The 26,229-nt window shown below is 39.0% G+C and overlaps 2 protein-coding genes across 2 annotated transcripts in view; both read right to left on the bottom strand.

The window, feature by feature from the left end:
• Positions 1-26,229, bottom strand: part of TH1 (negative elongation factor complex member TH1) — a 73,771-nt gene that overhangs the window by 43,479 nt on the left and 4,063 nt on the right. The window lies entirely within an intron of this gene.
• LOC108731235 (uncharacterized) lies at positions 1,577-11,537 on the bottom strand. The gene is given in 8 exon segments (XM_018461452.1): positions 1,577-5,844; positions 6,524-6,896; positions 7,138-7,225; positions 7,313-7,457; positions 7,571-7,688; positions 8,998-9,172; positions 10,896-10,918; positions 10,920-11,537. Coding segments are annotated over 8 exon segments (4,911 nt in total). The 5' UTR covers positions 10,955-11,537; the 3' UTR covers positions 1,577-1,890.

The raw sequence follows: 26,229 nt of genomic DNA, 5'->3' as shown, positions 1-26,229 counted from the left end.
TTTTTTTACCTGCAAGATTAAATGGGGACCGTTTTCTAAATTTCTTGGAGAATGAATTTTCTGACTATTTAGAAAACATCCCATTACAACAACGTACTGAAATGTGGTTTCAATTAGATGGATGCCCTGCTCATTACAGCAGAGTCGCTAGAACCTGGTTAGATAGAAAATTCCCACAACGATGGATTGGACGTGGAGGAGCAGTACATTGGGCAACTCGTTCGCCCGACTTAACGCCATTAGATTTCTATGCATGGGGTACTCTGAAGCAAGAAGTTTATTCTTCGCCTATTCAATCAGAGCAACATTTGAGAAATCGTATCGTAGCTGCAGCGAACAGAATATCGCAAGAACAGTGCCTGGCTGCTACAAGAGCCGTGTTTGACAGATGCAATGCTTGTATTGCTGCAAGAGGTGCACATTTCGAACAAAATCTTCATTAAAAAGTTTATAAATAAAATAATTAAAATAATAAATTAAATATATTTTTTTCTTTTTTCGTGATTTCCTGCGAAACAAAGCAAAAAGGAGCATATGTCTATAGGACTTTTTTTCTTAGTTTTTTACTCCTCTACACGCTCCCGAAGTTTTGCCATTTAATTTGGAAACACCCTGTACATGTTTATATGTTCCTTCGCATTATGTCTTGGGCTTTAAAATTATTTATCATGCGAGAGACAGCCATATTGCATTTTAGTTCTCCGAAGGCCGGGCACGATTTGTAGAGGCGCTGAAATACCGTCAACGCGAAAACAATAGGAGTTTACCGGCCCTAAATCACTGGGTTAAGTTCGTCTTGCTCGCTTCTATAACAGTGTCACTATTTGAGTTAGCGTTTCAATAAAGAAATGATATTAATAATTTCTAACAAAAATGTCATCATTATATTGCAATATTTACTTGATTAAAAAAAAAGTAATTCAACGAAAGCACTATCGTAAACTTACTTTCAGCTAATAACAAAGGATCCATTTGTGACTATACATCTGTATTGTCAGTTTTTTTTATTTGATAAAAATTTTATACTTCGATGAGAACTTTTTTAGTTATGAATCATCAAAGTTTAAATACCGTTGGTTTTAGCAATCCTTGTATCGATGGATTAAGTTGTGATATTTACTTATATGTATATATAAAGCAAGAATATATCTTAAAGAGATACTCTATCAAATTAAAAAAAACTTACAATATCGATATATGGTCGCAAGTGGATCTCATAAGACAAACGCGACATTGCAAATTTAAATGTTAACGAATAAAAAACGAAAAAAGCAATTCAAGAATAAAAAAAATATTTTATAAACATATCTCAAATGATCCAAGGAATTATATTAAATTGAATACAAAATTATATTAAATTATGTTATCAAATAAAACATCGTAAAGAAATAATTTATTGAAAATTTAATTTTAAAAGATAAAAACATTTTTCATATTTTTAACATAATTTAACAACAATTATATCTTGAATTATAACGTTTTCTTATATGTTGTCATATATGACGATAAATCATATGATCGCAAATCATAACAAAAATGTCGACGTTTACTGTCATAACTAGGAATGTCTAAATTATGGTTTAACGGAATAAAATTCTCTACAACTTGCTTCTAGCGATATCTAACCAAACATCAAAAATATTTTATGCAGATGTCTTCTATATACTTATAGCTAATGTAATTCTTCGCTGACGCTAATCTTGAACACGCTGCTGAACGATCTATCTCTAAATCTTCTAGGACGAGTTATTTTTCGCTTCGGTTTTGTACATATATTTACACAAATTTACAGTGCCACAGCTTGAAGAACACATTTGTCCTCTATACAGGTTGTTTTCATTTTCTCTTTTATTTTTACAGCAGTGACTTCTCGTAATGAAATAGTATTGATCATCGACTAGTCTTCTTACGTTTTCGTTTTGACTCACCGGACGGATTCCATTCTGGATCAACATCGGTGTAACAATAATTTACCTTAGGAACGTTTCTTTTTGAGCTTCTCGTTTGTCTAATAGACGACTGCGTTTTTTTCGCCTTTTTACACGCACTATCCTGTTCGATCGTCTCCGTTGTTATATGTTTCAGAGATGTTGGATTTGTGACGTCTCTGTGCTGCGCAGGTGTCCTGTCCTGACAACTTTCTAGGCACACTGCGTTAGGCTGATCACCATTCGGTCGAAACTGACGTTCGTGATTTCTTGTACTTTCTTTCGTAAGATTATGTGTATTAGAAATGTGGATATCTTTGTAGTAATCCCTTCGCACTATATTCGAATTGAAGTGATAGCTACCGTGTGGATTATCCTCTTCATTAGAGGATAATTCATATGACTTAATGATTTGCGTGGGATGTTTCTGTGTACCATTTATCTTTTCTAAGGCTGCTATGGACATCATGGGAATTCCAGGATAGTTATCCAATTTCTCCGTCTTGATGGGTATCTTTTCATATGTCATTGACATCATGGCATGAGCTTTCAATCTCTTCTTCAGCGGCAACTTGTTTTCCATATCTTTCTTGAATAACTTCTCTGACTCGCGCGGCATATCCAGCTTCTCCAACGTATTATTTTGTAGTACTCTTTTACGCAATATTTGATCGTCATATAATTTATTTATTACCGCTTCGCTTTTTGTCCTATCGTGCTCTTGGACGGCGGATGTTTGTACTGATGAATGTGTGGGCAAAAAATAAGAATTACTTTCAATGCAAGACACGTGGGAGTCTGTGGCAGGGTGTATACACTGTCTACAATGCGTGACTATGTCATACGTACAATTTAGACATGAGCAGTGTGATCTCCCGCATGAATTTGCGGACTTCGTGTGGGAATGGAGCGAAGTAGTAGAATTAATTTGTAAACTACACGACACGGAGGTGCAATGCTTGTGATACGGCATACACAGATCTGTGCCGGCAGCGCAGTTCCCGTAAATCGAAGGTATTGTCGTGGGATGAGTGACCGGAATATGTAATGAATGTTGCGGATCAATTACTTCATGCGAATGCGAATGTATTCCGTTGCACCCTTGTATTCCACAATTAGGCGTAATATGATTGCTGAACTCTTGCTTAATGTTCTGCCTATAAGTAAGAATGGACTTGGATTTTCGTTTATCGACTGACTTGCTGATGCTAATATTCGCAACGTTCGTGTCCTGATAGATTTGCGTCGCAGGTAACACGTCGGCTGACAATGAACCTTTCTTACCGTAAGATTTCATTTCTGTGATGCTCATTAAGCTACTTTCCTCCTCAGGCTCGATTTTAATACCTTTCTTCCTTCCGACGGAATATTTATTTTCTTGGCACGATAATTCCTTATTGTATTGCGGCAGATCCAAATTAAACGAAATATGCTCTGACGTATTAACAACTTCAAACGATGCATAATCTTCCGGTGGAATCATCCAGCTCTTTTCTTTAATTGGACAACTCTCATCGTCGCTATTATGATCTCGTGCATTTTCCACTGCTTTATTAATAATGTATAAATTACTATTGGGAGACTTTTGTAAGAGCACGACTGTTTCACCGTTTAATATAACGTTCGTATTTTCCTTTATTGACTGCACATTGTTTTCCACCATACTTAAATTGTTGGATATTGTGTCTGTTTCGTAATTGAGAGTAGTTTCAACAATATGCGAAACGCTATTGCTTGGATTGTTTTCGCGGTCATCGGGATCAGTTGTCGATGTCACTTCAACATGAAGCGCTACTTTGTCTAATGCGTCTTCTGGATAAATTCCAACTATTCTATTGATGACTTCAGTGGATGGATTCTCCAAAATTTGAGAAACGGTATTCGATGAATCATTGGTATCAGCTTCATCATCCGTAGTTTGATTATTAGGAGAATTTCTTAACGATGCATAATCCTTGACTTTGATTTGCTCGTATTTTAAATCACGTTCGGTTTTTAGATGAGATACATGCTGACTTGCGATAACATTGGCTAATAACGAAAGCCCATCTATATTATCATGTAATTCTGAATCTTGAATGATACATTTACCCGCCGATGAATCCTGAATATTTTTCATACGTGATATCTTGTATGATTCTTTCGGTGATTTATGATCATGCATTTTGTCAACTTTTTTGCACAATACAGAAGATCTTTCTACTAATTTCTCTACATTACATTCCCTACCACAATTCCTGTTAGATTCAATTTCTACATTTTCTTTATGATCTGCTTTCAAATCGATATCATTGACTTCTTCATCTTTTGAACACAGTGACATGTCAAGGATATTAGAAATATTTTTCTTATCAGCTGTGTGATTTTCAAAAATAGTTTCTCTGATTTTACGATTAGAAAATCTGCTATCCTTTATGTCATCGCTTACTTCGACGCAAGTATCAACTTTTAAATCTGTTTGTACATTAGAATGGTCTCCATTCGTTATATTAATACTTACAGTATTATTTGCAACATCGTGACTTGTTGATACATATTTATCTTGAGATTCAGATTCCTGTGGGTGCCTTGTATTTTCAGTAATGCATGATTGTTGCAACCGCTCAGATTCTGTTGCATCATTTATTAATATTTCCACATTACTTACAGTTGTTGTAGTAAGAGTTTCGGCTGCTGTCGCAGAAACTGCAAATTTCTCTTTATTTACTTCACTATCAACTGTGGTTGATTTCAAACACTGTATTTCACAGATATCTTCCTGCACACATTTCTCATTACCAAAATCTTCCATTTTTTCATCATCCAGTTTTGCATCATTTGTTTCATTCTTTGTGTTGTTTTTGCAGTGCGTGTGCTCCAGAGATGAAGCTACATGTGGGGATAATTTATCTTTAGTTGTACTAAGATAGTTAGCATTATGATTAGAGTTATCATCTTCATCTTTGGAATCATCTTGGGCACATATCGAAGGAGTATTTACAGTTTTAGAGTGCTCTGTTCCTAAATCACAGATTTTTCTTAAACTTTCAACTCTTTTATAGGTTTCAGGCGGAGTATCTTTTTCCATCAATCGTTTAATCACAGTTTGTGTATTATCCTTATTCTTATTTATTTTCTCATTCTTTGCTTCCAAAGTATTAACATCATGACATTTGCTAGCTTCATTAGCGTCATTCGAAATATCCAATAATGAATTTTTTGAAGGTTTAGATTTATTAGACTGTAGTCTATCAACAATTACAGAAGAAGAGACTGTGCAGTGCAGCATATCAACAGTTTCACTTTTGTCACTGCTATTCATATCTACCGATTGTTTTGTAGATATTGTATTATTACCATTGACTGATGTATTTTTATGTTTTGCATCAAGATGCATAGATTTTATTTGTTCGTTATTTAACTTCATATCCTGTATCGTAGATGTACTCGAATCATTCTTCGAAATTGTATTTTCTGTGGCATGTACAGGTTGAAGCAAATCTTCCAATTGCTGATTAGTTATTTTCTTCAATGAATTTTTCGCTTTTTGTTGTTTCTTAATCTTCCGTGACGCTCTTATCGACTTCGCGTCAAATTTCTTCTTAACTTCTTCGAGCCACGCAACTTTTCTCGATTTCCTTTTTTTTATGCATCGTTCGAAAGCGATGTCAGTTGTAAGATCGATTAGTACAATCTTATTAGATTTTTTAGCCTTCTTCCGTGGAAGCACTTTTGGTTTCATCGATTTAGAGATAGTCCGTGTTACAGAAATATTCGTAGACATTGTGCCTAAAGATTTAACATTTGTTTGTTCTGTCAAATTTGAAGATTTTAAATTATCTGACACAATAGAATTACTTTCTACATCTTTATCTGAAGAAACAAGTTTATTTTCAATACGCTCTGTATTTTTATTTTCGCGTGATGTAACTTCCAGCTAAAAAATATATATATATAGTTTATTTCTTTGTAAAAAAAATGTCAATCCTGTTACCTTTATGCAAATCTTTTCTTAATAAGAAAAAAAACTGTAATAAAAATTTTTTCATATTTTACATGTATACAACTTTTCTTATTATTACTCATTACATATATGAAGCTTTACTAATTACAGCAATAAATTAAATAAGGATTCTGTGTATAAAGGTTTTCTGATAATTTGCATAAAAGTAATTTTTTATTTGTATATAAGTAAGATTCAACATAATTTTTTAAACAGAAATAGTTTTAATATTATACAAAAACATATACAATATTTATAAGAAACATGATAATGTAACATATATAAGATAATTTATGGTGATACTCGTTAATGACTTTTAAGATTTTTTGTGTGAAATTCACACGCTCAGATAAGGTGCATTGCACAAAAGTAAAAGTATCAATGCTATTTCAAGCATCAATGTTATATCGTCGAAATTGACATAATTCTACATGTATCTTCACCATTATGTTATGAGATATGAATGTCGGAGAATTTGATTGCTCAATTTTAAATATTTCTCATTTAAAAACTATTGTAGCCTTGTTATTTTGATATTAGAATTTTTATCTTAAAGTGATCTCAAAAGTATATCATTAATGAATATCACAAATATCGAATACTATGTACGTACCAGTGAAGTAGTCTCCTTGGATGAGCTTGGAATTGTAGATGCATTTTCACTTTGTTGCTGGCATGTATCTCCTTTGCTTTCTTTACAGAACTGTATAAATTTTTCACAGCATTTTTTTATATCAAATTTCCGCCGCATCAGATATTTTACTGAATTTTTTGGTTGACACTTTGGCACTTTCGGTAATATATCTTTTAACACGCATGGTGGGAAAGTCGCTGGTGGTGTTCCCAAAGAGGCAATTGCGGTTGTAGTAATGTTACTTTTCACGTCTATATCGCTATTTATTTTTTTCCAAAGACAATAAATAAGAAGATAACGAATGTACATAATATTTGATTTGGGATGCTTTGGAATATTTTTAATTACTTTTCTGAAATCAAATAAAAGAAATAGATATAACGATATGAAAAACTTTTGATACATATAAAATTATATAAAAAATAAATCTTTAAATATATTTCGCATTTAACATCAATTGTGTTGAATGTGATAAACTAAAATCTATTTTAATAAAATTGCATAAACATTCACATTTTGGATGATATAAATAATGTAGCAAAATATCGATAGTTTCAAATAAAATTTCGTATATTTCTATATTATATACTTACGTTAGTATCGGGTCTAAAATACGATGATAACCCTGGCACATACATTGTGTTTTTATCAAAGTATCTAACAAATGCTCTGTGGAATGTTCTGGATAAAATAACAAAAAAAAATTTATAATTATTAATTAAGTTTCAGTGAATAAAATATAGAGTATGTAACGTTTAAAATATATACCTAAATATACATAAAGACAAGAAATAAGTCTTGTGCAAATTCTGCTATGACCTTCTTTACTTTTTTTTGAAGCTTTTAATTCCATATCTATGTACAATGCCAATAAATCGGACATATTATTTAAGTAAATAGATTTATTACGGTCCTGAAAAATGATGAATCTCGTTTATTTGAACGTGAAGTGTTACTACAAAAAGCTGTGTGCATAGAGTGAAAAGAGGATTATACAAATATAACATAATAGGCTGCTAAACTTACCTCAGAAAGCTCGCGATAGATATATAAGAACAAAAGTAAGGTTTCACTAATAGAATCCTTCAACTTTGCTGCTCGTAAAGGCTTTGTATAACATTCATTCACACTGATACTTACATTTCTGTAATAAAAATATGAGATATACATCTGCTGTAGAACAAATGTATAATATTGAAGTTAGATGTTTGGTGTGTAATATTAAAATATAATTTGTGTATACATTAATTACAACTTGGATTGTGGAGAGAAGTATGAGTAATAAATATGTTTAGACAATTACCTAAAGCAAATATGTATATGTATGTGTGTAAAAGTGTATGTAGTTCATAATATATTAATTTATAATTTTAGTACATATAACTTATATTTCTATATATACATAAAATTTATAATTTTCTGAAAAAATAAATACTATGCTTTTATATATATAATACGCAATATTAGAATCTTGTAACATTTTATAAAATGAAATCTGTTAATGAAACGACATATATGTTTTCAGTAATCTATAAATGAATCTTCGTGTGTCTGTAAATTATATTACTACGTAAATGAGATTAAATACTTCTTTTACAGTTTTAACATCGTCTTGTAATAAATAAGATAATATTTTTTCGACCTTCAGACACAATCTGATTAAGCTATTGAGAGAGTCAATGCAATAGCATGATGACCCTCAAGATCAGTTCAATAATGATATCGTATAGAGGAAGTTGTGTGTGTAACGTATGTAGCTAATGTTTTTTCAATTAAAAAGAAGCAACAGTAAGCTATTCAGATTGAGAATTATTTAAAAAATTATTACATTGAAAAAAATCTGTTAATTTCATATTGTCCTAAGAATTGTTACTATATTGTCTCATTTAAAGTTTTGAATTATAGACATCACATTCTATTTAGAAAATTCATTAAAAGTTTAAGACCATTATTATCTTCGCATTTGCAATCGAAAATTATTAAATTTACCGCTTCTAGAACAATTTTTAAATTGTAACTATATATGAAAATCATTTTATTCAAAAACATTACCTATTATATTGTCGTTAAATTGTAACTCTTTTCTTTCATTACCATTTATATTACAGCTATTTATTAAAATAATTATCTTTTCAGGAAAATTATTTTATTACAGAAATATACGAGATATTGTAAAAAATGTATTTTATTAATTTAATAATCAAATATTAATACCATAAGAACATTGCTCGGCTGGATATAATCTGATTGAAAGTTTTCCCAAAGTTATTTAATAACTCAAATTTCATATAAATAAATCTGTTGCTTATTTTTAGACATGGATATCAATTATTGCTACACATCAAACGCATACATTGCATTATAACATGCAATAGTATTACGACACCAGTGCTCAGGATGATAATACTGGTGAACTGTGTATAGTATTATATAAAATACTGAATGTAAATTACCTGATATAGTACTGCATAAGCTCTGCCAAAGAAGCCATACTTTTGTTTGCGTATATACATTTGCACATTTTTTTAAATTCTGAGACCCATGGAAATAATTGTACAGTTGTTAATTTTGCATCGTCACTGTTTCGTTTAGATCCTTCTTCATTGTTAAACATTGCGTTTTTGATATCTAGATATCATTCCAGATGTTTGAATCTTTTAATTATATTTCAGTCACAATGAGACACAAAAGAACGAGCAACGAACAACGCGTTCCCAAAACGTTTACCGAGAGCGACGAAAGATGTATAAAGACATTAAATATCGATTGATAGAATACCAAGTATCTCCGTCGCAACTAGAAGATTGCATTTTACCGATTATTGAAGCGTTCCGGAGAAAACGATTGCCAACTAACGATGATATCGTGCCACATTATCGGATGATTTATTTAAATAAATTTTTTAGCAAAATCTATTAGTAGCAAATCTACTAGTTTCATTCATTCAAGCATTTTGTCGGAATTCGTCGCGTCGATTAACACTAGAAGGACCGTAAGAGCCAATTTGGCTCCAAGCAATTAAATAAAAATTCAACCATTTTATATAATTGAAAATTTTTTAACTAAAATTAAGAACATAAAAAATGATGAAAAGTCATGGATATCACGTGGAAGCAAAATTGAAAAAAGTTATATTAGTTTGAATTTCGCGAGGAGCCAAATTGGCTACCTCGGTCTTTCTAGTCTTACAGAAAGAAAAAAAGCAAATTCTAAGCGGTACACACAAAGATCGATAATTGTCACATCCTCTTAAGTAATTCACACATGTCTCTAAACTGCCCATCATCATTTTCTTACAACCCTGACCATTCTTAACATCTGCTGCGGCAGGTGCCGAGAAAGAGAGAGACCCATGTAGACTATAAATTGTCCAAAAGCCGGTTGTATATTTCTATAACGTTCACAGCTGAATACCACGTTTTCCGAGCCGTTTCACTGCGTAGTTTTCGAGGGAGGGCGAGAGAGAAACGAGAATCCCTACAGCCCCACGCGTGCTTTCCAAGTCACCATGAAAAACCGACTTTTAAAACTTGTGAAACTTTTACGACCGCTTTCCGAAATTCCTGAATTGTAGATCGTATCGATCGGCCGTTCACGAATCACCGGTACGAAAGCCGACAAAAGCAGTGTCGTCGTGGAGAAAGAGCGGACACGCCGATAGTAAATCTCCGAAGGACGTATCGATTGTGTCTTGGAAGGACGTCGGGTCGACCAGCGAATTCGTGAAATACCCTCGGATGCGTTCGCGCGACTCCCCGTCGTAATTATTCTCAGGAGACGAGAGCGAAGCAAACAACGTCGGATGCGCCGCCGGAGCTGATTGCGAGACGTGCGTCGATTCGGAGCACGAGATTCCAACGTGGCAAATAGAAGCGTTTTCATTTTCGTCCTTGGAATGAAAACACGCGGTCGTTCCTTCATCTCACGGTCGACGGCACCACGCACTTTCGGTTTTCGAGTCACGTCCTCGTCGGAGTCATCCCCGCGTCGTGCGTCGGCGTCGAAAACTCCATCGGTTTCTCGTAGTCGCGCGGCGTCTTCGTAGACCGCGAAGGAAGCGGTCCGAGTCACGCGTGACACCCGCGAGCCTCGAAGAAATCGCGCGACCACGCGGATAACGTTTACCCTAGGGACGTGGCGCGGAGTCCGGACGAGGACAGGTTGAACGACGCGGCGACACACGGTGAATCGATCGCGACGAGATCTCTCTCTCACCTTGGCTCGAGCACGGGCCGGTTTCGCGTCGTGAACGCTCTCGGTAAACGTTCGACGTCCGTTCGTCGGTCGCGCGATGACACGGACGTTGACACGTTGCTCGCACGCGCGGCGAGGTAGATGATGCACCACGTACCTTGTACCGCACCGATCTGCTTTTTTTGTCGCGGCCGCCTCGGGCGCGGCGCAGTTCATTTTGCGGGGTACGTGCCGGGTACCGTTTGTTATATCCGGGTATTACGTAAAAGCGTCCCTCCTGGTTGCAGTATACCTCATGTTAGGGGGATCGAACCGAGACTACTATCGCGTCCACGTCTCTGCGCACACTACGCTCACGTCAACGGCCATATTGATACTGACGCTTGGCGCAAATACCGCGAGAGAGCGTGCTCTGCGCCCCACCGACCGGCGCTTCGGTTCTTCCCTCTCTCTCTCTCTCTCTTTCCTTCTCTTTCTCTCCCTCTTGTTCTATCTCTTTTTTTTCTATCTGTTATCCGGCATTTGTCACGACGCGTTCAGTAACGATGATATTTCTCTCCTGCTCGCTCTATTCCCCCCCTTTGCCCTTTCTTCTCCTTTTCTTTCGTTCCTACTTGTCTCTTTTCCCCTTGATTCGTGTCTCGTCTTCGCTACGATTTCTGCGACACGTGAGCGCGTCGGTTTCGTACTGTCGCGAGGAGTGCGAGAACGCGCCGCGGCGTTGCCGCAGCGCGGCGACGGCGGCTAGCTATCGATGTCGAGCGCATTCGAAACTTCGATACTCGCCGTCCTCTCTTTCTCTTTCTCTCTCCCCCCCTCCCTCTCTCTCTATCTCCTTGCTTTCGCGCGCGCGCGTCACATACCTCGGCGCCGTTAGTCTCTCGCGCCCTTTCCTCCTCTCGTTCTCTCTCTCTTTCTCTCTCTCTCTCTCTCTCACTCTCGGGGTTTACTAGCGTCGGTAGTGCGGGGGTTCCAGAAATGAATGGCTGATTCGTCGGCCGCCCAGGTAACCCGGCCAATGGAAGCGCGTTGTACGCGCAGCGCGCAAATCACGAACCGAGGACACCGTTATCCCTCCCCCGCGGCGGGCCCAATCAGATACGAGCAATTAAGTAATTGCGGCGCATGGGGCATACGCGCGCTAGCCTACTATTCTCAGCCGCCTAGCCTAGCGCGATGGTACTCAAATCCAATACTTGTTCGCAATTTTCGAACGAGCGCCGGAGTACGGAGTGCTCTTCTCTCTCTTTCTCTCTCTTCCTGCTGAATGGATATCGATACGCACTTCGGGAATATTAACATAGCCGCAAGACTCGCGAGAATTCGAGCGAGCATCGGTACGACTCGATCGATTCGGAGTCGAGTCGACGGAGCGTGTTTTGAAATCGCGCGCTCTCTCGCATAATCAGGGCGCGTAAGTGTGCGAGCGCACGCCACTGTTTCCACCACTCCCGCGTCGCCGTATCCGTTAACCATTCAGTAATAACTTATGAGTTAGGAAAGAAGGAGAGTGGGAGGTAAAAAGACGACAATAGGTTGTCTCGACACTACTCGACAGTGCTCGACAGCCTCTCTATCGAAAGAGGGAACGCTCTATGCTTTCGTTGATTCACGCCGATTCAACATTATTAGATATCGAAGGGCAATGATAATCTAGTACGTTCAGTTAAATGACATTTTGTTATTTTTGACTTCCCTCTATGGCTATTCATAGGCGATTCTCGTATTTAAGCTGTCTTAAAAACAAAAACTCTCAAACTAAAAACGTCATCGAAATTAACAGAAATAATTATATAGTGATTCATAAATAAATATCATTTCAAGGGGTAAATTTACACATTAAAATAAGTAAAAAACATCATATGAATATATGTTCTATGTAGGAGAGAGAGACCTACGTTAGTTTTAGAGTTGGAAGAATCATTAAAGGTAATGTTCGAAATGTCTGGCATCGTGTTTCAACACACGCTACCGCGCTGCAATATTGATGAATACTGTTTGTAAACATTAGATAAAGTTGAGATATACTAAGGCGTACTATACGATGTGACGCATGAAACGGGCGTTTCGAACATTTCCTTTAATCATCTATAATTTGAAAATCTCTCGAAGTACTTACGACATACATTTATGAGTCACTCTGTATACTCCGGAAATCGTGATACAACCGGCAAAGAAGTAATTCCTCGTATAAAAATAAATAAAAAATATACAATAAAATTTTTTTATATTTTCAAGAATTTTTTAATTAATAAAATAAATATATTCTTGAAACTTACTGCATTATTTTACATTATAACAAAGAGACTGATGTTAAAACAATGAATAGTCAGATTGGGTGAATCAATTAGTAGATTACTAGTCAAGTGTACACGTATTTAATGAATATTCAAACTTAACTTTTCGAAAACACAGCTCTATACAAAAAATTTTATTTTATCTTTCTTATTTTTTTTTTTTTTTTTGGAGAACGTGAGAAATCAACTTCTTTCCCGTTGTATCAAAATTTCTGGAACACCTTGTGTAAGAAAAATTGGATTCAAACATTTGAATCCAATTCATTAGAGTGGCAATTCTACGTATAATCAAAATAAATAATGCAGAAAAGAGCGTTTTCTTATTAGAGTATAATTTTTAGAGGTGCAAGGTGCAAAACAAAGATTGTCTTTCGAAATATATAGAATAGATCAATTAATCATATCTTAAGAGCGAGTTTGTTTTTAACCCCGCAAACACAATAGGTGTAGTAAGCCTTAAAGAATTGACCAATCATAGTCGATTATTCTTCTTATATTCAACTGTGATTGATCAATTTCTTAAAGCTTAAGGCTTATTACACCTATTGTGCCTGCGGGGTAAGGCGACCGTAGCAGTCTTCGGAATCACGTTTGGATTTGCGGGTTCAATGCCCCGTTCAATACCTCGCCGGAGTGAACCGCGACGTCTGTATTTCGGCGAATGCGTCACGCCGCGGGCACACGCCGCACCGCATTCGGAGTGCGATACACGCGCGGAATATTCATACGTTTCGCGGGCGTAGAATCGCAGCGCAGCGCCGCGGCGCCCATTGATCCACCCGCGAATCCTCGCGATTGCGTCCGGTTCCTACGACACGTGCGCGCGAATACGCGGGACGCGCGAATGTACGTATATAGGACGTTTGATGGATGCCGACTCGGGAAGCGCGTACGCGAGTCGAATATTCGTAATACGAACGCCGCCGTTTGATGCTGGGCATTATTCGCTGGACGTCATCCCCGCTGATCCCCGTAGCGATCGAGTAGCGCGAATACTAAACTGTCGACAACACCTCGCGCTTGCACCTATTCTTGCGCACTCGGTTCCTGCGCTCGTTTTCATTAGTTATTATTAGCGCACCGTAAACAAAATTTTTTTTAAGATCAAATATGAAAAGATAGAATATTAAATTATTATTTAAATGATATAATTCATAAAACACATAATTCATATATAAAATGTGTAAGGAGACAGAGGAAGGTGTTTGCCACCCTTTAATTTTAAATTTGTAAATCATAAAAAAATCCTGCGTTTGCATGTTACGATGCCAATTTCAAAAAAATTTTATTTGAAATTGGCTCGGAAATTTGATGTAATTCCTTTCTTCATTATTTCAAATAACATGTGTTATTTAGATTCAGAAAATAACATTTTCAGAAACTTTAGGATTAGAAGTAAGGTCAGAAAGCATACCTAAGTGGATCCTTTCGCAAGTACTTTAACGGCCGTGCGCTCGATCGATTTTGACGGTCTTTCATTTATCATCGAGATCGCATTCAACGTAAACATGGAATGAGGGTCACAACCGTATTTGGCACTGAGCGTACGACCTGCATACGAGAATAAGCCTCTCGATAAAGTCAATGGGCGAATCTCGTTTCCGAGCTCAAGTACATACTTCGTCTTTAGACGTACGTCGGACGGGATTCGCATTCTGGATACGTTCTCGGAGAGCGTAACACTCGTTTTATCTTATCATCTGTATTAAATATGTTCTCCATATTTTATCACCGTCAAGCGAATTTCTCGCGTAGATCCGAATGTCAAAGGTCGGGGAAAGTAAGTTACGCTTACGCGCAGGGTATGTTATAAATATTGAAAAATTTCCTAGAGAATATAAATAATCTGACAATATATATAACGGAGGATCCGCACGTTTTTTTCCGCATTTCGAGCACCGCGCATTTTTGCGTCGAAACATCTCTATATTGAAGTTTCTACTGCACGATGTGGTGCAGCGGCCAGCGCACGAGTGGCAAGCTTTTCTTTTTTGCTCCTGTACGGCTTCGTACTTGGTTGCAAGATAGACAGGGTAATTGCAGTACCACGTCGTACGTACGCCGCGTTGTACGTGTATAAAGAGCTTGTTTACCTGGCGGGCAATGGTACGGGAAGGGACCAACGGACGTGTACTTAGAAAATATCGCTCGAGAGCCATAAGCGTCTCAGGCTATCTGCTTTAGGTACGTCGTCACGTTCATATTAAGCGAAACGTCGGGCGCGCTTTTCATCTCGGATACACGGAGCAATTGAGAAAAGTCGGTCGACGGAACGATATAATTGCGAGACGTAACCGCGTTATTTCAATAAATATACGTAGAATTTTTACTTTGCACGAGGTAACTCAACTTCGGGAGTAATTAGCGACTTTAATTTTTTTCGCGAAAAAGATTAAAAATATACAGATTTTGTCACCTATATGCGAGACGTTCCGTCTGACGGCGTCCTGAAATTCTCATCAAAGCGTTCTGTTCTTAGAAACGCGCTCCGCGTTATTTTGGAATTGTTAGACACGGCTGCTACCTTGGTTTCTTGTTAGTCGTTTCTAATATGCATCCAGCATGAAAAGCGAATTTTAACGATTTTAATACATGATAAGAAGCGGTCTTGCTAAAGTATGTAAAAATTTAGTTAGATGCAGATTTAAAAATAACTTTGTTTTTTTTGGACTATCAAAATAATTATACAGAACGCTTAAGCTGGTTGTTAGAATATCAACATTTTTATGACATTACTCGTCATGCTCGAGTTTTCGACGTAATTATTTTGATGGTCCAAAAAAATTATTTTCAGATCTGTACATCTAATTAAAATTTTAGATATTTCTAAAAAATTGTTCTTTCCATATAGGAATTCAATCATATTCAATGTCGTACAGCAATCATATTTATAAACAATAACTGCGAAATGCTAAAAAAACGATCAAGTGCTATAAATGTGCATTTAAACAGTTTTTTTGCAGTTCTTAATAGCGTTATTTAGACCTCCCTTACATATAATAGCCATGTAATACATATTATTAAAATAATTGTTCAATATAATTTAGCTGAGCTTCAAGCTTCTTTGAAAAAAATGAACCCTCTTTAAAATATAACTTTAACCTACTTGCGCGAAATAAAAGTAGCCAGTGGTCTTTCTAAAAGCAATTACTGGAAGCAATTTGCTCGTACTTTCAGGGCATACTGTAAATTAGCCACGGCAAGAGTGTACTGGCGTCGTATGTGACGTGCACGGTACACGTAATTTCCTCGTCGATTATGTTTCAGCAGCATAACACCGCTTCTGTCAGTTTCCTGCCCGTGTACATACACGGTACGAGGCCATTTGGGCCGGTCGGGAAGAAGGGCTCCGGAAGCCCTGTGGAAAAGGGCCGGAAGTATCCTCCAGGCGGGAAGAGACCAGACCTACGACATCGCTCAAAGGACCATTCTCTCCCTTCCCTCTCTCTCTCTCTCTTTCCCCTTCTCAAGCTCGTTACCGCCGAACTGTGTCCTGAAGTATAGCACCACAAAGCGAAGTACAACTCTCGACCACACGCGGTCCTCTCGACAAGCACATCCGTAGAAGCCGCTCAGAGCACCCCGTGTGTCATCAAACATCAACGACGTCGACAATCACGACGACATCGACAACGGTCAACAACAGCGACCACCGTCCAACGACTCCCACGCCAAATCCCATCGACCTTTCCAAGTTTATAGGAAGCGCGACGCACGTTCTACGAATAGCGTAAAGCAAAAGGTTGATTTGAAAGGTGGAAAGAGGAGGAAGAGAGAGAGAGAGAGAAACGACGACGAGAAAGGGGAAAGAGGAAGAGGACGAACCGCATTGATCGATCTACCGGATCCAACGATCTCTCCCAAAGAGCGTACGACTTTGGATATACAGAACGCTCCGGGCATTGAGTCAGGATTAAAAGAAACGGCGTATGAAAGCAGACGAGGAGTGAGATAAAGAGAAAGAGACGTAACGCGAAGAAACGGGGACGAAGAGGTACTGGTGAACGGTTGCCTCTCGTCGCGCCTGCGCCTCTCGTCGGAAAACTCGGCTCGTTCTCTCGGTCCTCGTCGGTCGTAGCCGTGATCCTCCGTTCCGCCGGTGTCGCCCACCTCGGGCTCAGTGAGCCGGTGTGTGAGCGCCGCGACGCCTAGAACAGCACTTTCGTCGCCGGAGTTTTCGTTGTCGTCGTCATCGTCGTCGTCATCCTCGTCGTCGTCGTCGTCGTCGTTTCCATCGGCGTGGATTTGGCGACGATTCCACGTTTCCTCCTCGTCCTTATCGTCGTCGTCGTCGTCATCGTCGTTCTCGATCGAGCGCCGTCTGTCCTCGTCGTCCTCGTCGTCAGCTTCGTGATCATCGTTCCCATCGTCGTTCTCAACATTGTCACCGTCATCATCGTCAATCGTCATCATCTTCGCTGCTCTAGTGGTGCTGGCGCTATCCGGGAGGCACGCGACTACCCCAAGCAGTTTCCGTGCGCGAGTCGCAGTCGCCGCGGGAAGAGAGAGACGGACGAGTGCAGTACTACCACCTCGTTCCTCCCCTCCCTCCACCCTTCCTCCATCTGTCTCCTCTGCACCTTCGCTCTTTCTCCTCCCACTCTCCCTCTCCGCCCCTCTCTCTCTCTCTTGCTCTCTCTCTTTCTCTGTATATGCACGTTCTACCCCCTGCCGCCGACCGCTGCCGTCGTCACCGTCACCGATCTCATCGTTCTCTCTCGTTCCCACGATCACGCTCGCCCTTCGCACAACGACGCTACGCCGCTCGTATACCGTGCACCGTGCTCAACCACCGTATACCGTCGCCGTCTTCTCCTCGGCTCCGCTTTCGTCTCACGTGCTACGCTACACGGACACACAGCATCTACGAAACAGATCCCGATTTCACGTTCCGCGAGTTCTCCCGTCATCTGATCTCTCTCTCTCTTTCTTTCTCTCTCTCTCTCGCGACAGCCGCGTAGCAAGGGCGAGTGCAACGGCGAGCGAGAGCGCAAAGGATAGAGAGGAGGAGTGAGTCCGAAGGAGCGAGAGAGAGAGAGAGAGAAAGAAAGAGGGGAAGATCGGGATTCGCGACGCGCAGAAGAGGACAAAGGATGGTGTAGACGCCGTGGCGTCGTGTCTGTCGTGCCCGCGGGACCTCCGAGGTGGACATTCGTGTAAGAAAATGTACTCGCGTGACGGTCCTTAAACCTCGCCTCGGGCGTGCATTCTCGTGTATAGAGAGGGTACGAAAGAAAGAGAGAGAAGCTGGGGCGCCTGTTACCGGCAGGGAGGGCGTTAGAGCGAGAGCGCGGGAAAATGGGGGAGAGAAAGGAATAGCGAGAGAGAAAGAGATAGACGGTGCGAACGGGGAGAGAGAGAGAGAGAGATATATAGAGGGGTGGCTGGGAGGGAAACGTACGACAGAGAAGATAACGATGCTCGAACGTGATGCTATGCACGTCCGCGAGGGTTGTTCTGAACGACGACGGTAAACCGAATGATCATTTGATTCCTTTTGGATTGCGTGATATACGTATAATAATTCGCTATGTCATGCCACGTCCCGCGGTGCGTGTCGCTGCGAGCGCGCCTCGTGGACTTTGCGCGACGGTGATCAACGGCGTCGGCGGCGAACAGCAACCCCGACAAGGGTATGTCAAGCCGACACGTTGCTCCCGTTCTTGCTCTTGGTTCAACGCGGCTCGTTCGCTCACTCACCCATACTTATTGCGACCATCAGTCTTGTTCGATGTTCTGCATAATCATACTCGTCACACGCTTGCACGCAATTTACTGTTGGTGTATATTTGCTATTTGAGATGATCGATGTATGCACGTTGATGGTGTTATTGTCCGACGCCGATTTGATATCTCTTGATACGCAATGATGATTTGGCTCGCGTCGCCGATTGATCGCTGTAAATTTAAAGGGATCCAAGTGCGTATGAGAATTCGAAAGGTTTTATCCTCGTGTTGAATTTTATATTTTTAGATAAAAATAAGTTAATTTATTCCTGTCGTTTTAACTTTTATAGCACTTGAATCTTTTTTAATTTACGGTATTCATTTAGCGCCACGTTTATCGCTGAATGTTGCCGTTCAATTCTAAGTTTTATGTATACGAAGATCGCATTCGATGTGTAACGTCGTGGGATGAGCATCAGATAGATTTAACGTTAAATGTGTGGTATGAATACGACCTGATGATGTAATTCTGGTATCCCCCGATGTATTCTTGCAATATGAATGCATGTATCTGTATGGATAGCTTTCATATGAAAGGAATCAAGTGCCTTTATATGTTAAAACCGAGAAATAGCCTCCTAGACTTGTCTCTAGAGAAAACGATGTATTGTAAGAACAATTTATATGGCATAGCAGTGCACGTTTTAATTTATCTAGTCAATTAATCCATAGAATAATAATGTATATCTACAAAAATATATTTGCATTTATACAAAAGTCGGCCACAATTTAAACCTTCAAGTAGAAATAGGTGTCACACATTTTGTAAGCTGAACACTTTCTCATCTGTTCGCGAATGATAAATAATAAAGATTTTCGTTACCCTTAATATTATGTCGTTTATGTCGTTTTCGATTTCATATTGGAATATATAATAAAAATTTGCCATGACCTGTTGAATGCCACAAAAAGTTCCCCATTATAGCTCCAGAAAAGTTCATGTTCTTCATCAATAATACAGTCGGAGAATCATAATGAAATACATCACACAGACATAAAAAGTATGCATATAAATTCAGCATAAAAAATAAACAGAAAATGACCGATTTTAATAATTAAATGCCACTCATTGTATAAATACACAGAAACGACAAGTCTAGTAATAATTTACTTATTTATCTTTTTCATAATGAGAGATCATGGAGAAGATAAACAAATAATTGGTACTCAACTCGCCTCCCTATTGGCTTAATTGCAGCGTTATTTACTACAATTTAATAATTAGTGTTTTAATGAAATTAACTTACTATGTTCTTGTCTTCCACTCTCTTCAATCTTTCCTATTTTTCCCAATCATATTGGAATGTCCTATTGAGATAAACATTTGGCTTTTTTTAGCGTTAATACAAAATAATTATCGTCCATTTTTTAAATGTACATATTAACATATAAATAAACGAACAATGAGAATAAAATGTTAAAATGATATATCACACGATCACGATGTGTTTATCACAACTCTTTTTAGAAAGCAGAAAACTTTATCATTTATACGTATTCAAAATTTAGAAAGATGATAAGTTTCAACAGTGCTCTATACATTACATTACAATTCATTAACGCTAAAAGGCTGATAATATCTGAACACACATTTCACTCGCGACTTATGATGCTTCGTGTTAGTCGGAGAACAGAACAACTGTTTGTGTTAAATTTGTACAAAACCATTCGTGTGCATGTAAAGTTTTGTAAACGTAGTGTGGTAAATTATAAGAAGCTAACAGTAGCTTTAAATAATAACGGAACAGTTTGTTCCGATAAAACGTCTGGCACAGAAAAATAAGAACGTAGAAAAATAAATACTTTTACGAGTAAATGTATAACGTAGAAAAATAAGAAGGTAGAAAAGTAAACACGAGCGAGAGTTCACAAAATATTTTAAAGGTCTCGTGTTCAGGAAATGACAGCTTCTTACAATTTTCAATTCCACACAGGAGTTATATATATATATATATATATAGCGGGGGAAGAGGTGTTGAGAGTGGCTTGAGTGCCAAAATGCAGATATGAAAATAAAACAACAACAAAGGTGGCGTGACAAATAGAAATTATAAGATATACCGTGAAGAGATAATCTGAAATACAATATGAGATGAATGTGAGGTAGTAATGAAAATTTCTTGATGCCTTTAATAAAACGTGAGACCAAGCGTAACACATATCTGCAAAATGGCACTCATCTCAAATGGAGCACGCGATGTAACCAGATATAATTTCACAGTGAACTCGCTGCACGCGTATAATTCATTCGGTGCGTTTACACGACGTCGGGCGAGGAAAGGCGTCTATTTTCGGCGCGGATTTGGATAGCATTCGTTACGGAACGAGACGCTTTTAACGGCTCTTACGGCATTAAAACAGGAAGCTGATACCGACGTATCACCGTTATCGTATAATATGAATTTATGTGACAATGCCTTTCTATTACGGCCGACAATGGCAGCGGCGGCGGCGGCAACCGTGTAATATTACCAAGTCGCTCCGTTGTAATGTATAGCCATATGCACTCGGCTCTCTCTCTCCGCGGACCATAAAGCGAATAATATAGCTCGCACGCAAAATGAAATATTTCAATTGCGGGGACTCGCGTTAATTGCGCGAGCGCGGCGTTTCAATTATCGTAATGAATTACGGCGAGCGCGAATTCCGTTCGACGCAAGCGCGAACGAACGCGGACACGGGTGGATCTCTCCTGCGACCGGTCTCGATCGATCTCAATCCGGATGTGGCGATTCAAAAGTGCGCGTGGAATATAATGAATATGTAAATATTCGACGGGGTGCACGGGGCACGTTGTCGCTTGTAAATAGCGGGGTGCGTGTAACAGGTGGTGTGCTCTCTGTCTCGCCTGGCGTCCGCGTCGGTGTCGTCGCTCGTCATTCTTGACAATGGCGTACAGGTCGGCGGTGGACCACGGACGATATAGCTCGGGTCCTCGGCCCTCGGTCCGTCGTCACCGACGACGTCGTACACGAACAAGTTCCTCGCGCTTTCACAGCCGTACCGTTCACCAGCGCGAATTCGTTCGTCGGTTCACTCGTGCGTACCGTGCACGTGTTGTGTGCCGTGTCACATGCACCAGACGCACGTGTGTGACGCACGTACGCGGGGCCCGCGGGCGCGGAACGTGCACGGCGTGGGCTATAAAAGTAAACGACGCATTTTCGCGACCGCTCGTTACCGCGCGATAAAATTTACGCGCGCTATAAATAATTGCAACAAATATGGAGTGTCGTTTCTTCTCAAATGCTCGTCGCGCTTGGCCTGTTAAAATTGTCGGAATTTCGAGATCGTCCGGTTGAGATTGCCTTCGATTATTTTTTAAGACTTCGGCGAAATTCTATTATAAACTCGCCCTTACAAAGAAACCTTTCCAAGGTAAAGAGCTCTATTCGATTTCGTCATCCATTAATGACATGTCAATTTGCGCGATTTGTGGGATACCGGAAGGTTTCTTTTAAAGGCGTTTATTAATAAAAAGCGCGAGACGTAATTAGGAACGCGAATACGCTGAGAAATGCAAAATTTATTAATTAAACACATGACTTGTTTTAATAGATTTATCAATTCATTAAAGCTATAAATTCTCTTAGGTTCTCGCTAGGAATGAACTCGTATCGTTCCCGCTTTGAGGACAAGATTTGTGTAATTTGAACATTTTATGATGTTCGAGACGATCGAAGGGAAATGGGAAAAGGAAATGAAACGATATTAAAACCTAGGTGCGACTTGAAAGAAATACATCGGGCAATAGAGAGTACTTTCGGTTGTAATTCGATGAATCACAAAAATAAAGCTTAATACGAGTTTGTATTATTTATGTTTTGTACCATTGAGAAAAATGTTTGATATGAATAACCATTTATTTTGTTGATATGTGACACAAAAACTTTCTTACTTTTTAATTAAAAAGTTGTATTGTTCTAATCTCAAAATTCAATTAAAATAACTAAAATTAGTCAAAATAAATGGTTATTTATACCAATAACATTTCTCTCAGTGATAAAACGAGTCGAGAGTATGCGCGCATCGTGTTCTCCAGTTCCAAGCTCGCCTAATTACGTCATCGCGAAGAGCTTAGCTGTTCGCTTTTTGAATCACACCGTCGCGTTGACCTTCGGGCCTCTCAACGAAACGATCGGCGGCACGTGATATGACGTGGCGATCGATATCTTTATACCGCCCCGACATGCATTGTGTGAAAGGCGTGATCTTTCGCAGGGCTGCTCGTTCTACATCCCGCAGGCCACTGTCGACTGCAACGTAATCGTCCTACGAGCTCGTCCTCGGTCTGACCATCGCCGATCCATCATCGTACCTGCATCGTCGCTGCAAGATGAACGAACGATCCGAGGGAAAGTACGTAATTCATTCGGCGCGCCGTGAGTCGACGAGATGAAATCACGCGGTGTTATTAACCGGAAAATTCAAATCGATTCACGTCGCATCGAATAATCCTGATGGTGGTAGTGCACAGCTTGATAATCACGATAAGTGAGCGCGTTCTTATCGCGACGTTGATGAAACACGTGTGCGAGACGCATCTGTGATCGCGCATCGACTTGACTGGCCGCTCGGATCCACGTGTACGATCACGAACACATCCTTCGAGAAAACAGCTCACTCTCCAGTGACCGGTGAGTACCGCTTCATTATCAAGTGCCCTTTGTCAATGGCGTTGTCTGCCTAGTTGTGGGCAAACTGACTGGCACTTCTGGAGGTCGCGAAGGATATGAGAGCCTCTCGGATGCATCTCTTTCGATCTCACGAAACAATATTGTTGGCCAATTGGAACGATAATTACTTTTGTTTAATGAACAATCACCACTTTGTAAATTAGTGCTGTCCAAAATTTGTAATTGTAGGCATTGGCTTGATGTATATCAATATTCGTATTTTCATTGCCTTCTGTTTTCTTAATGGAGATAGAAAAAAGAAGGCGTGAATGCCGATGCCCAGGATTACTAATCTTGGGTTACTAATATAAACAGTTATTCTTGTCTATTTGTTCAAGAAAGTCGATTGCCTAAATGTTATTTCAGTGCCTCGTGCTTTCAAAGCTACGCAGACGATGCTATATTTCATATTTTAATAAACAGAATCGACGATGACATTAAGAAAAGTTGGTTGGAATATGGATGTAAAAACGAATGCATTTTCTTGTAATTTTTTGATATCCAAAAGATTCATTTTTCTTTTTATTTAACTTGCAACTAAAACGATGCTTCCGAACTTATATCCCTGATTCCATCCAACTCTTCAAGTAGAAGATGTTATCGAGGGTAAAACTTTTTCATTCATTCGTTTGAAACTTTTACTCTCTTATATGAATTATTCAGTATAAAATAACATATATATATATAAGTTTTTATCCCACGTTATCAAGATACGCGACAACTTTCCTTTCGTAAAGTATAATAAAAATATCTAAATAATACGCGCGTGAAAATATTCTAAATATATATTATTCTATATGTACCTATATACCAAATACGTACCAACCATTTATTACGTTATGAATATACCGATGACATTTTCGTCATGTGTGGTTGGAATAATAAAATGAAATTATGCTGATAAGCTCAGTCTTTCGACGTTATTCCGTATAAATTTTATCGCGATGAGATCGTGAAAGTCATTTCCGTTTCTAATAACATTCGACGCTTTATTCGTTCGTTCATCGCAGAGAAGCTTATTTTCTCATACGAAAAAGTGAATGTTATTTTTATCGATCGAAGGACCGAAACGTTTCGGTGCGATTTTCGATCAGAACGAATCGCCGCAGTGGCGCGGTTTACATGAAACACCAGTACAATGCCGAATGTAATGCGCATTTAAGGGCGGGTCCGCGTTGCATATATCTTGACGACAGAATGCAATGAATGAAGGCACACCGTAATATCCGCCTCATGCCGGTGGAAGTCGTAACTGCCGGCGTGCCCGCGCTATTACTCCTCAATGGTCGGCCGCGGTTAATTGCGAGGCAATATTCAAAGTAATTCTCGGTCCTTAGCAAGAATACGGCCTAATTGACTTGTGAGCCAACGCGTTCGATCGGCGGCTGATTGCAGACGGAGAATAAGCGAAAGGCCGATATTGCTCGCGCTCACGAGAGCGTCGATTCTTGGTACTCCGAGTACCGCGGATCGTAAACCGTCTCTTGATATTTTCGTGGCACGGAACCTACCCCGAATATCGTCGCAACCATTACGATCGTCGTAACAATATAACAAGCGTAATATAACAAGCGCCAAAAGAAGCCGCAAATGTTACAGAACGCACAAACGCGAAATAGCATTTCTTACCAACTCGTAAAAAGCTATCTCGAATCATTGTTAGGCGAGACGAGGTATATATTTGCCATTTTGCTACCAGTATTCAATTCCAAGAGGGAACTGCGAGAAAGCATAATTAACGCCGTCGGATTGTAAATTCACTCTAGTATAAATATTTGCATCTTGGAACTCCGCGCACAAAGCCTGCATACATTTGAATATATCTTCTTTCCGCGGAGATTCCGCGGGCACACCGCATATCGGCGATACGACTAACATTGGGCTCGGCGGGCTTATTTCAATCTTTGTAACTCGCGACGTTGATCTTCTTGGATCTACAAAATTAAAGCGAATCGACCAAGTGCGGCGGAGCCGAAGAAATGTAATGAAAATGAGAAGTGCCGAATCTTGATATTTTTATGTCTTGAAAGTAACACAAGATATGGATTATTGAAATCTCGTTAAGGTATGTATGAGGACGAATCTACGAAAAACATGAGAAAACATTCGGGATAGAATGTATATAAAGAGTCTTTTTATCTCCTATCATTCTTATCTCAATTCTCTAATATTTTTATATCCTCGTATTAAAAGAGCATATTTATGGTATTCTCCCAGATAGACAGATGCGCATAAATTTTACTGCAACTTTACGTTGTATTCGATCATCAAATCCGTAATAGGTGAGGCGATTGTGACCCCAAATATTGTAGTCATATTTAGTAAATCAGAAAATGAAATACTATGACGCAAATATGATGTAAATATGACAAACAAAAATCTGATTCTTAGTGTCTCATATTTACATCATATTTGCACATCATGATATTTCGTTTTCTGATTTACTAAATGCTGCTGCAATATTTCGGATCTTAATCGGCTCATCTATGAAGCATTGGATGATTGTAAGATAAACGTGAAGTTGCTGTAAAGTATATGTACATTTGTCTACTGAGTATATTTTAACGAAAAAAAAATTTAATTATAATTTAATTTGTTTTTATTTTTTTTAGATTTTATTTTTTATTTTCGGAATAATTATTAAGTTTATTAATTATTTTTCTGTACATACAAATTCTTATAATTATATAACGCAATTATAAATATTCTTGAAAACGCATGGAGTATCGACGGGATTTGAACCTACAATCTTTGGGGTGGTAGCCTACCTACGCTAACGCTGAGCTAATCG

The sequence above is a fragment of the Mycetomoellerius zeteki genome, unplaced genomic scaffold (assembly GCF_001594055.1).
Source record: "Mycetomoellerius zeteki isolate Tzet28-1 unplaced genomic scaffold, Tzet1.0 scaffold122, whole genome shotgun sequence".
NCBI classification, from domain to species: domain Eukaryota; kingdom Metazoa; phylum Arthropoda; class Insecta; order Hymenoptera; family Formicidae; genus Mycetomoellerius; species Mycetomoellerius zeteki.
Note: the sequence above shows the minus strand (reverse complement) of the source record. Positions and strands in the feature narration are given on the sequence as shown.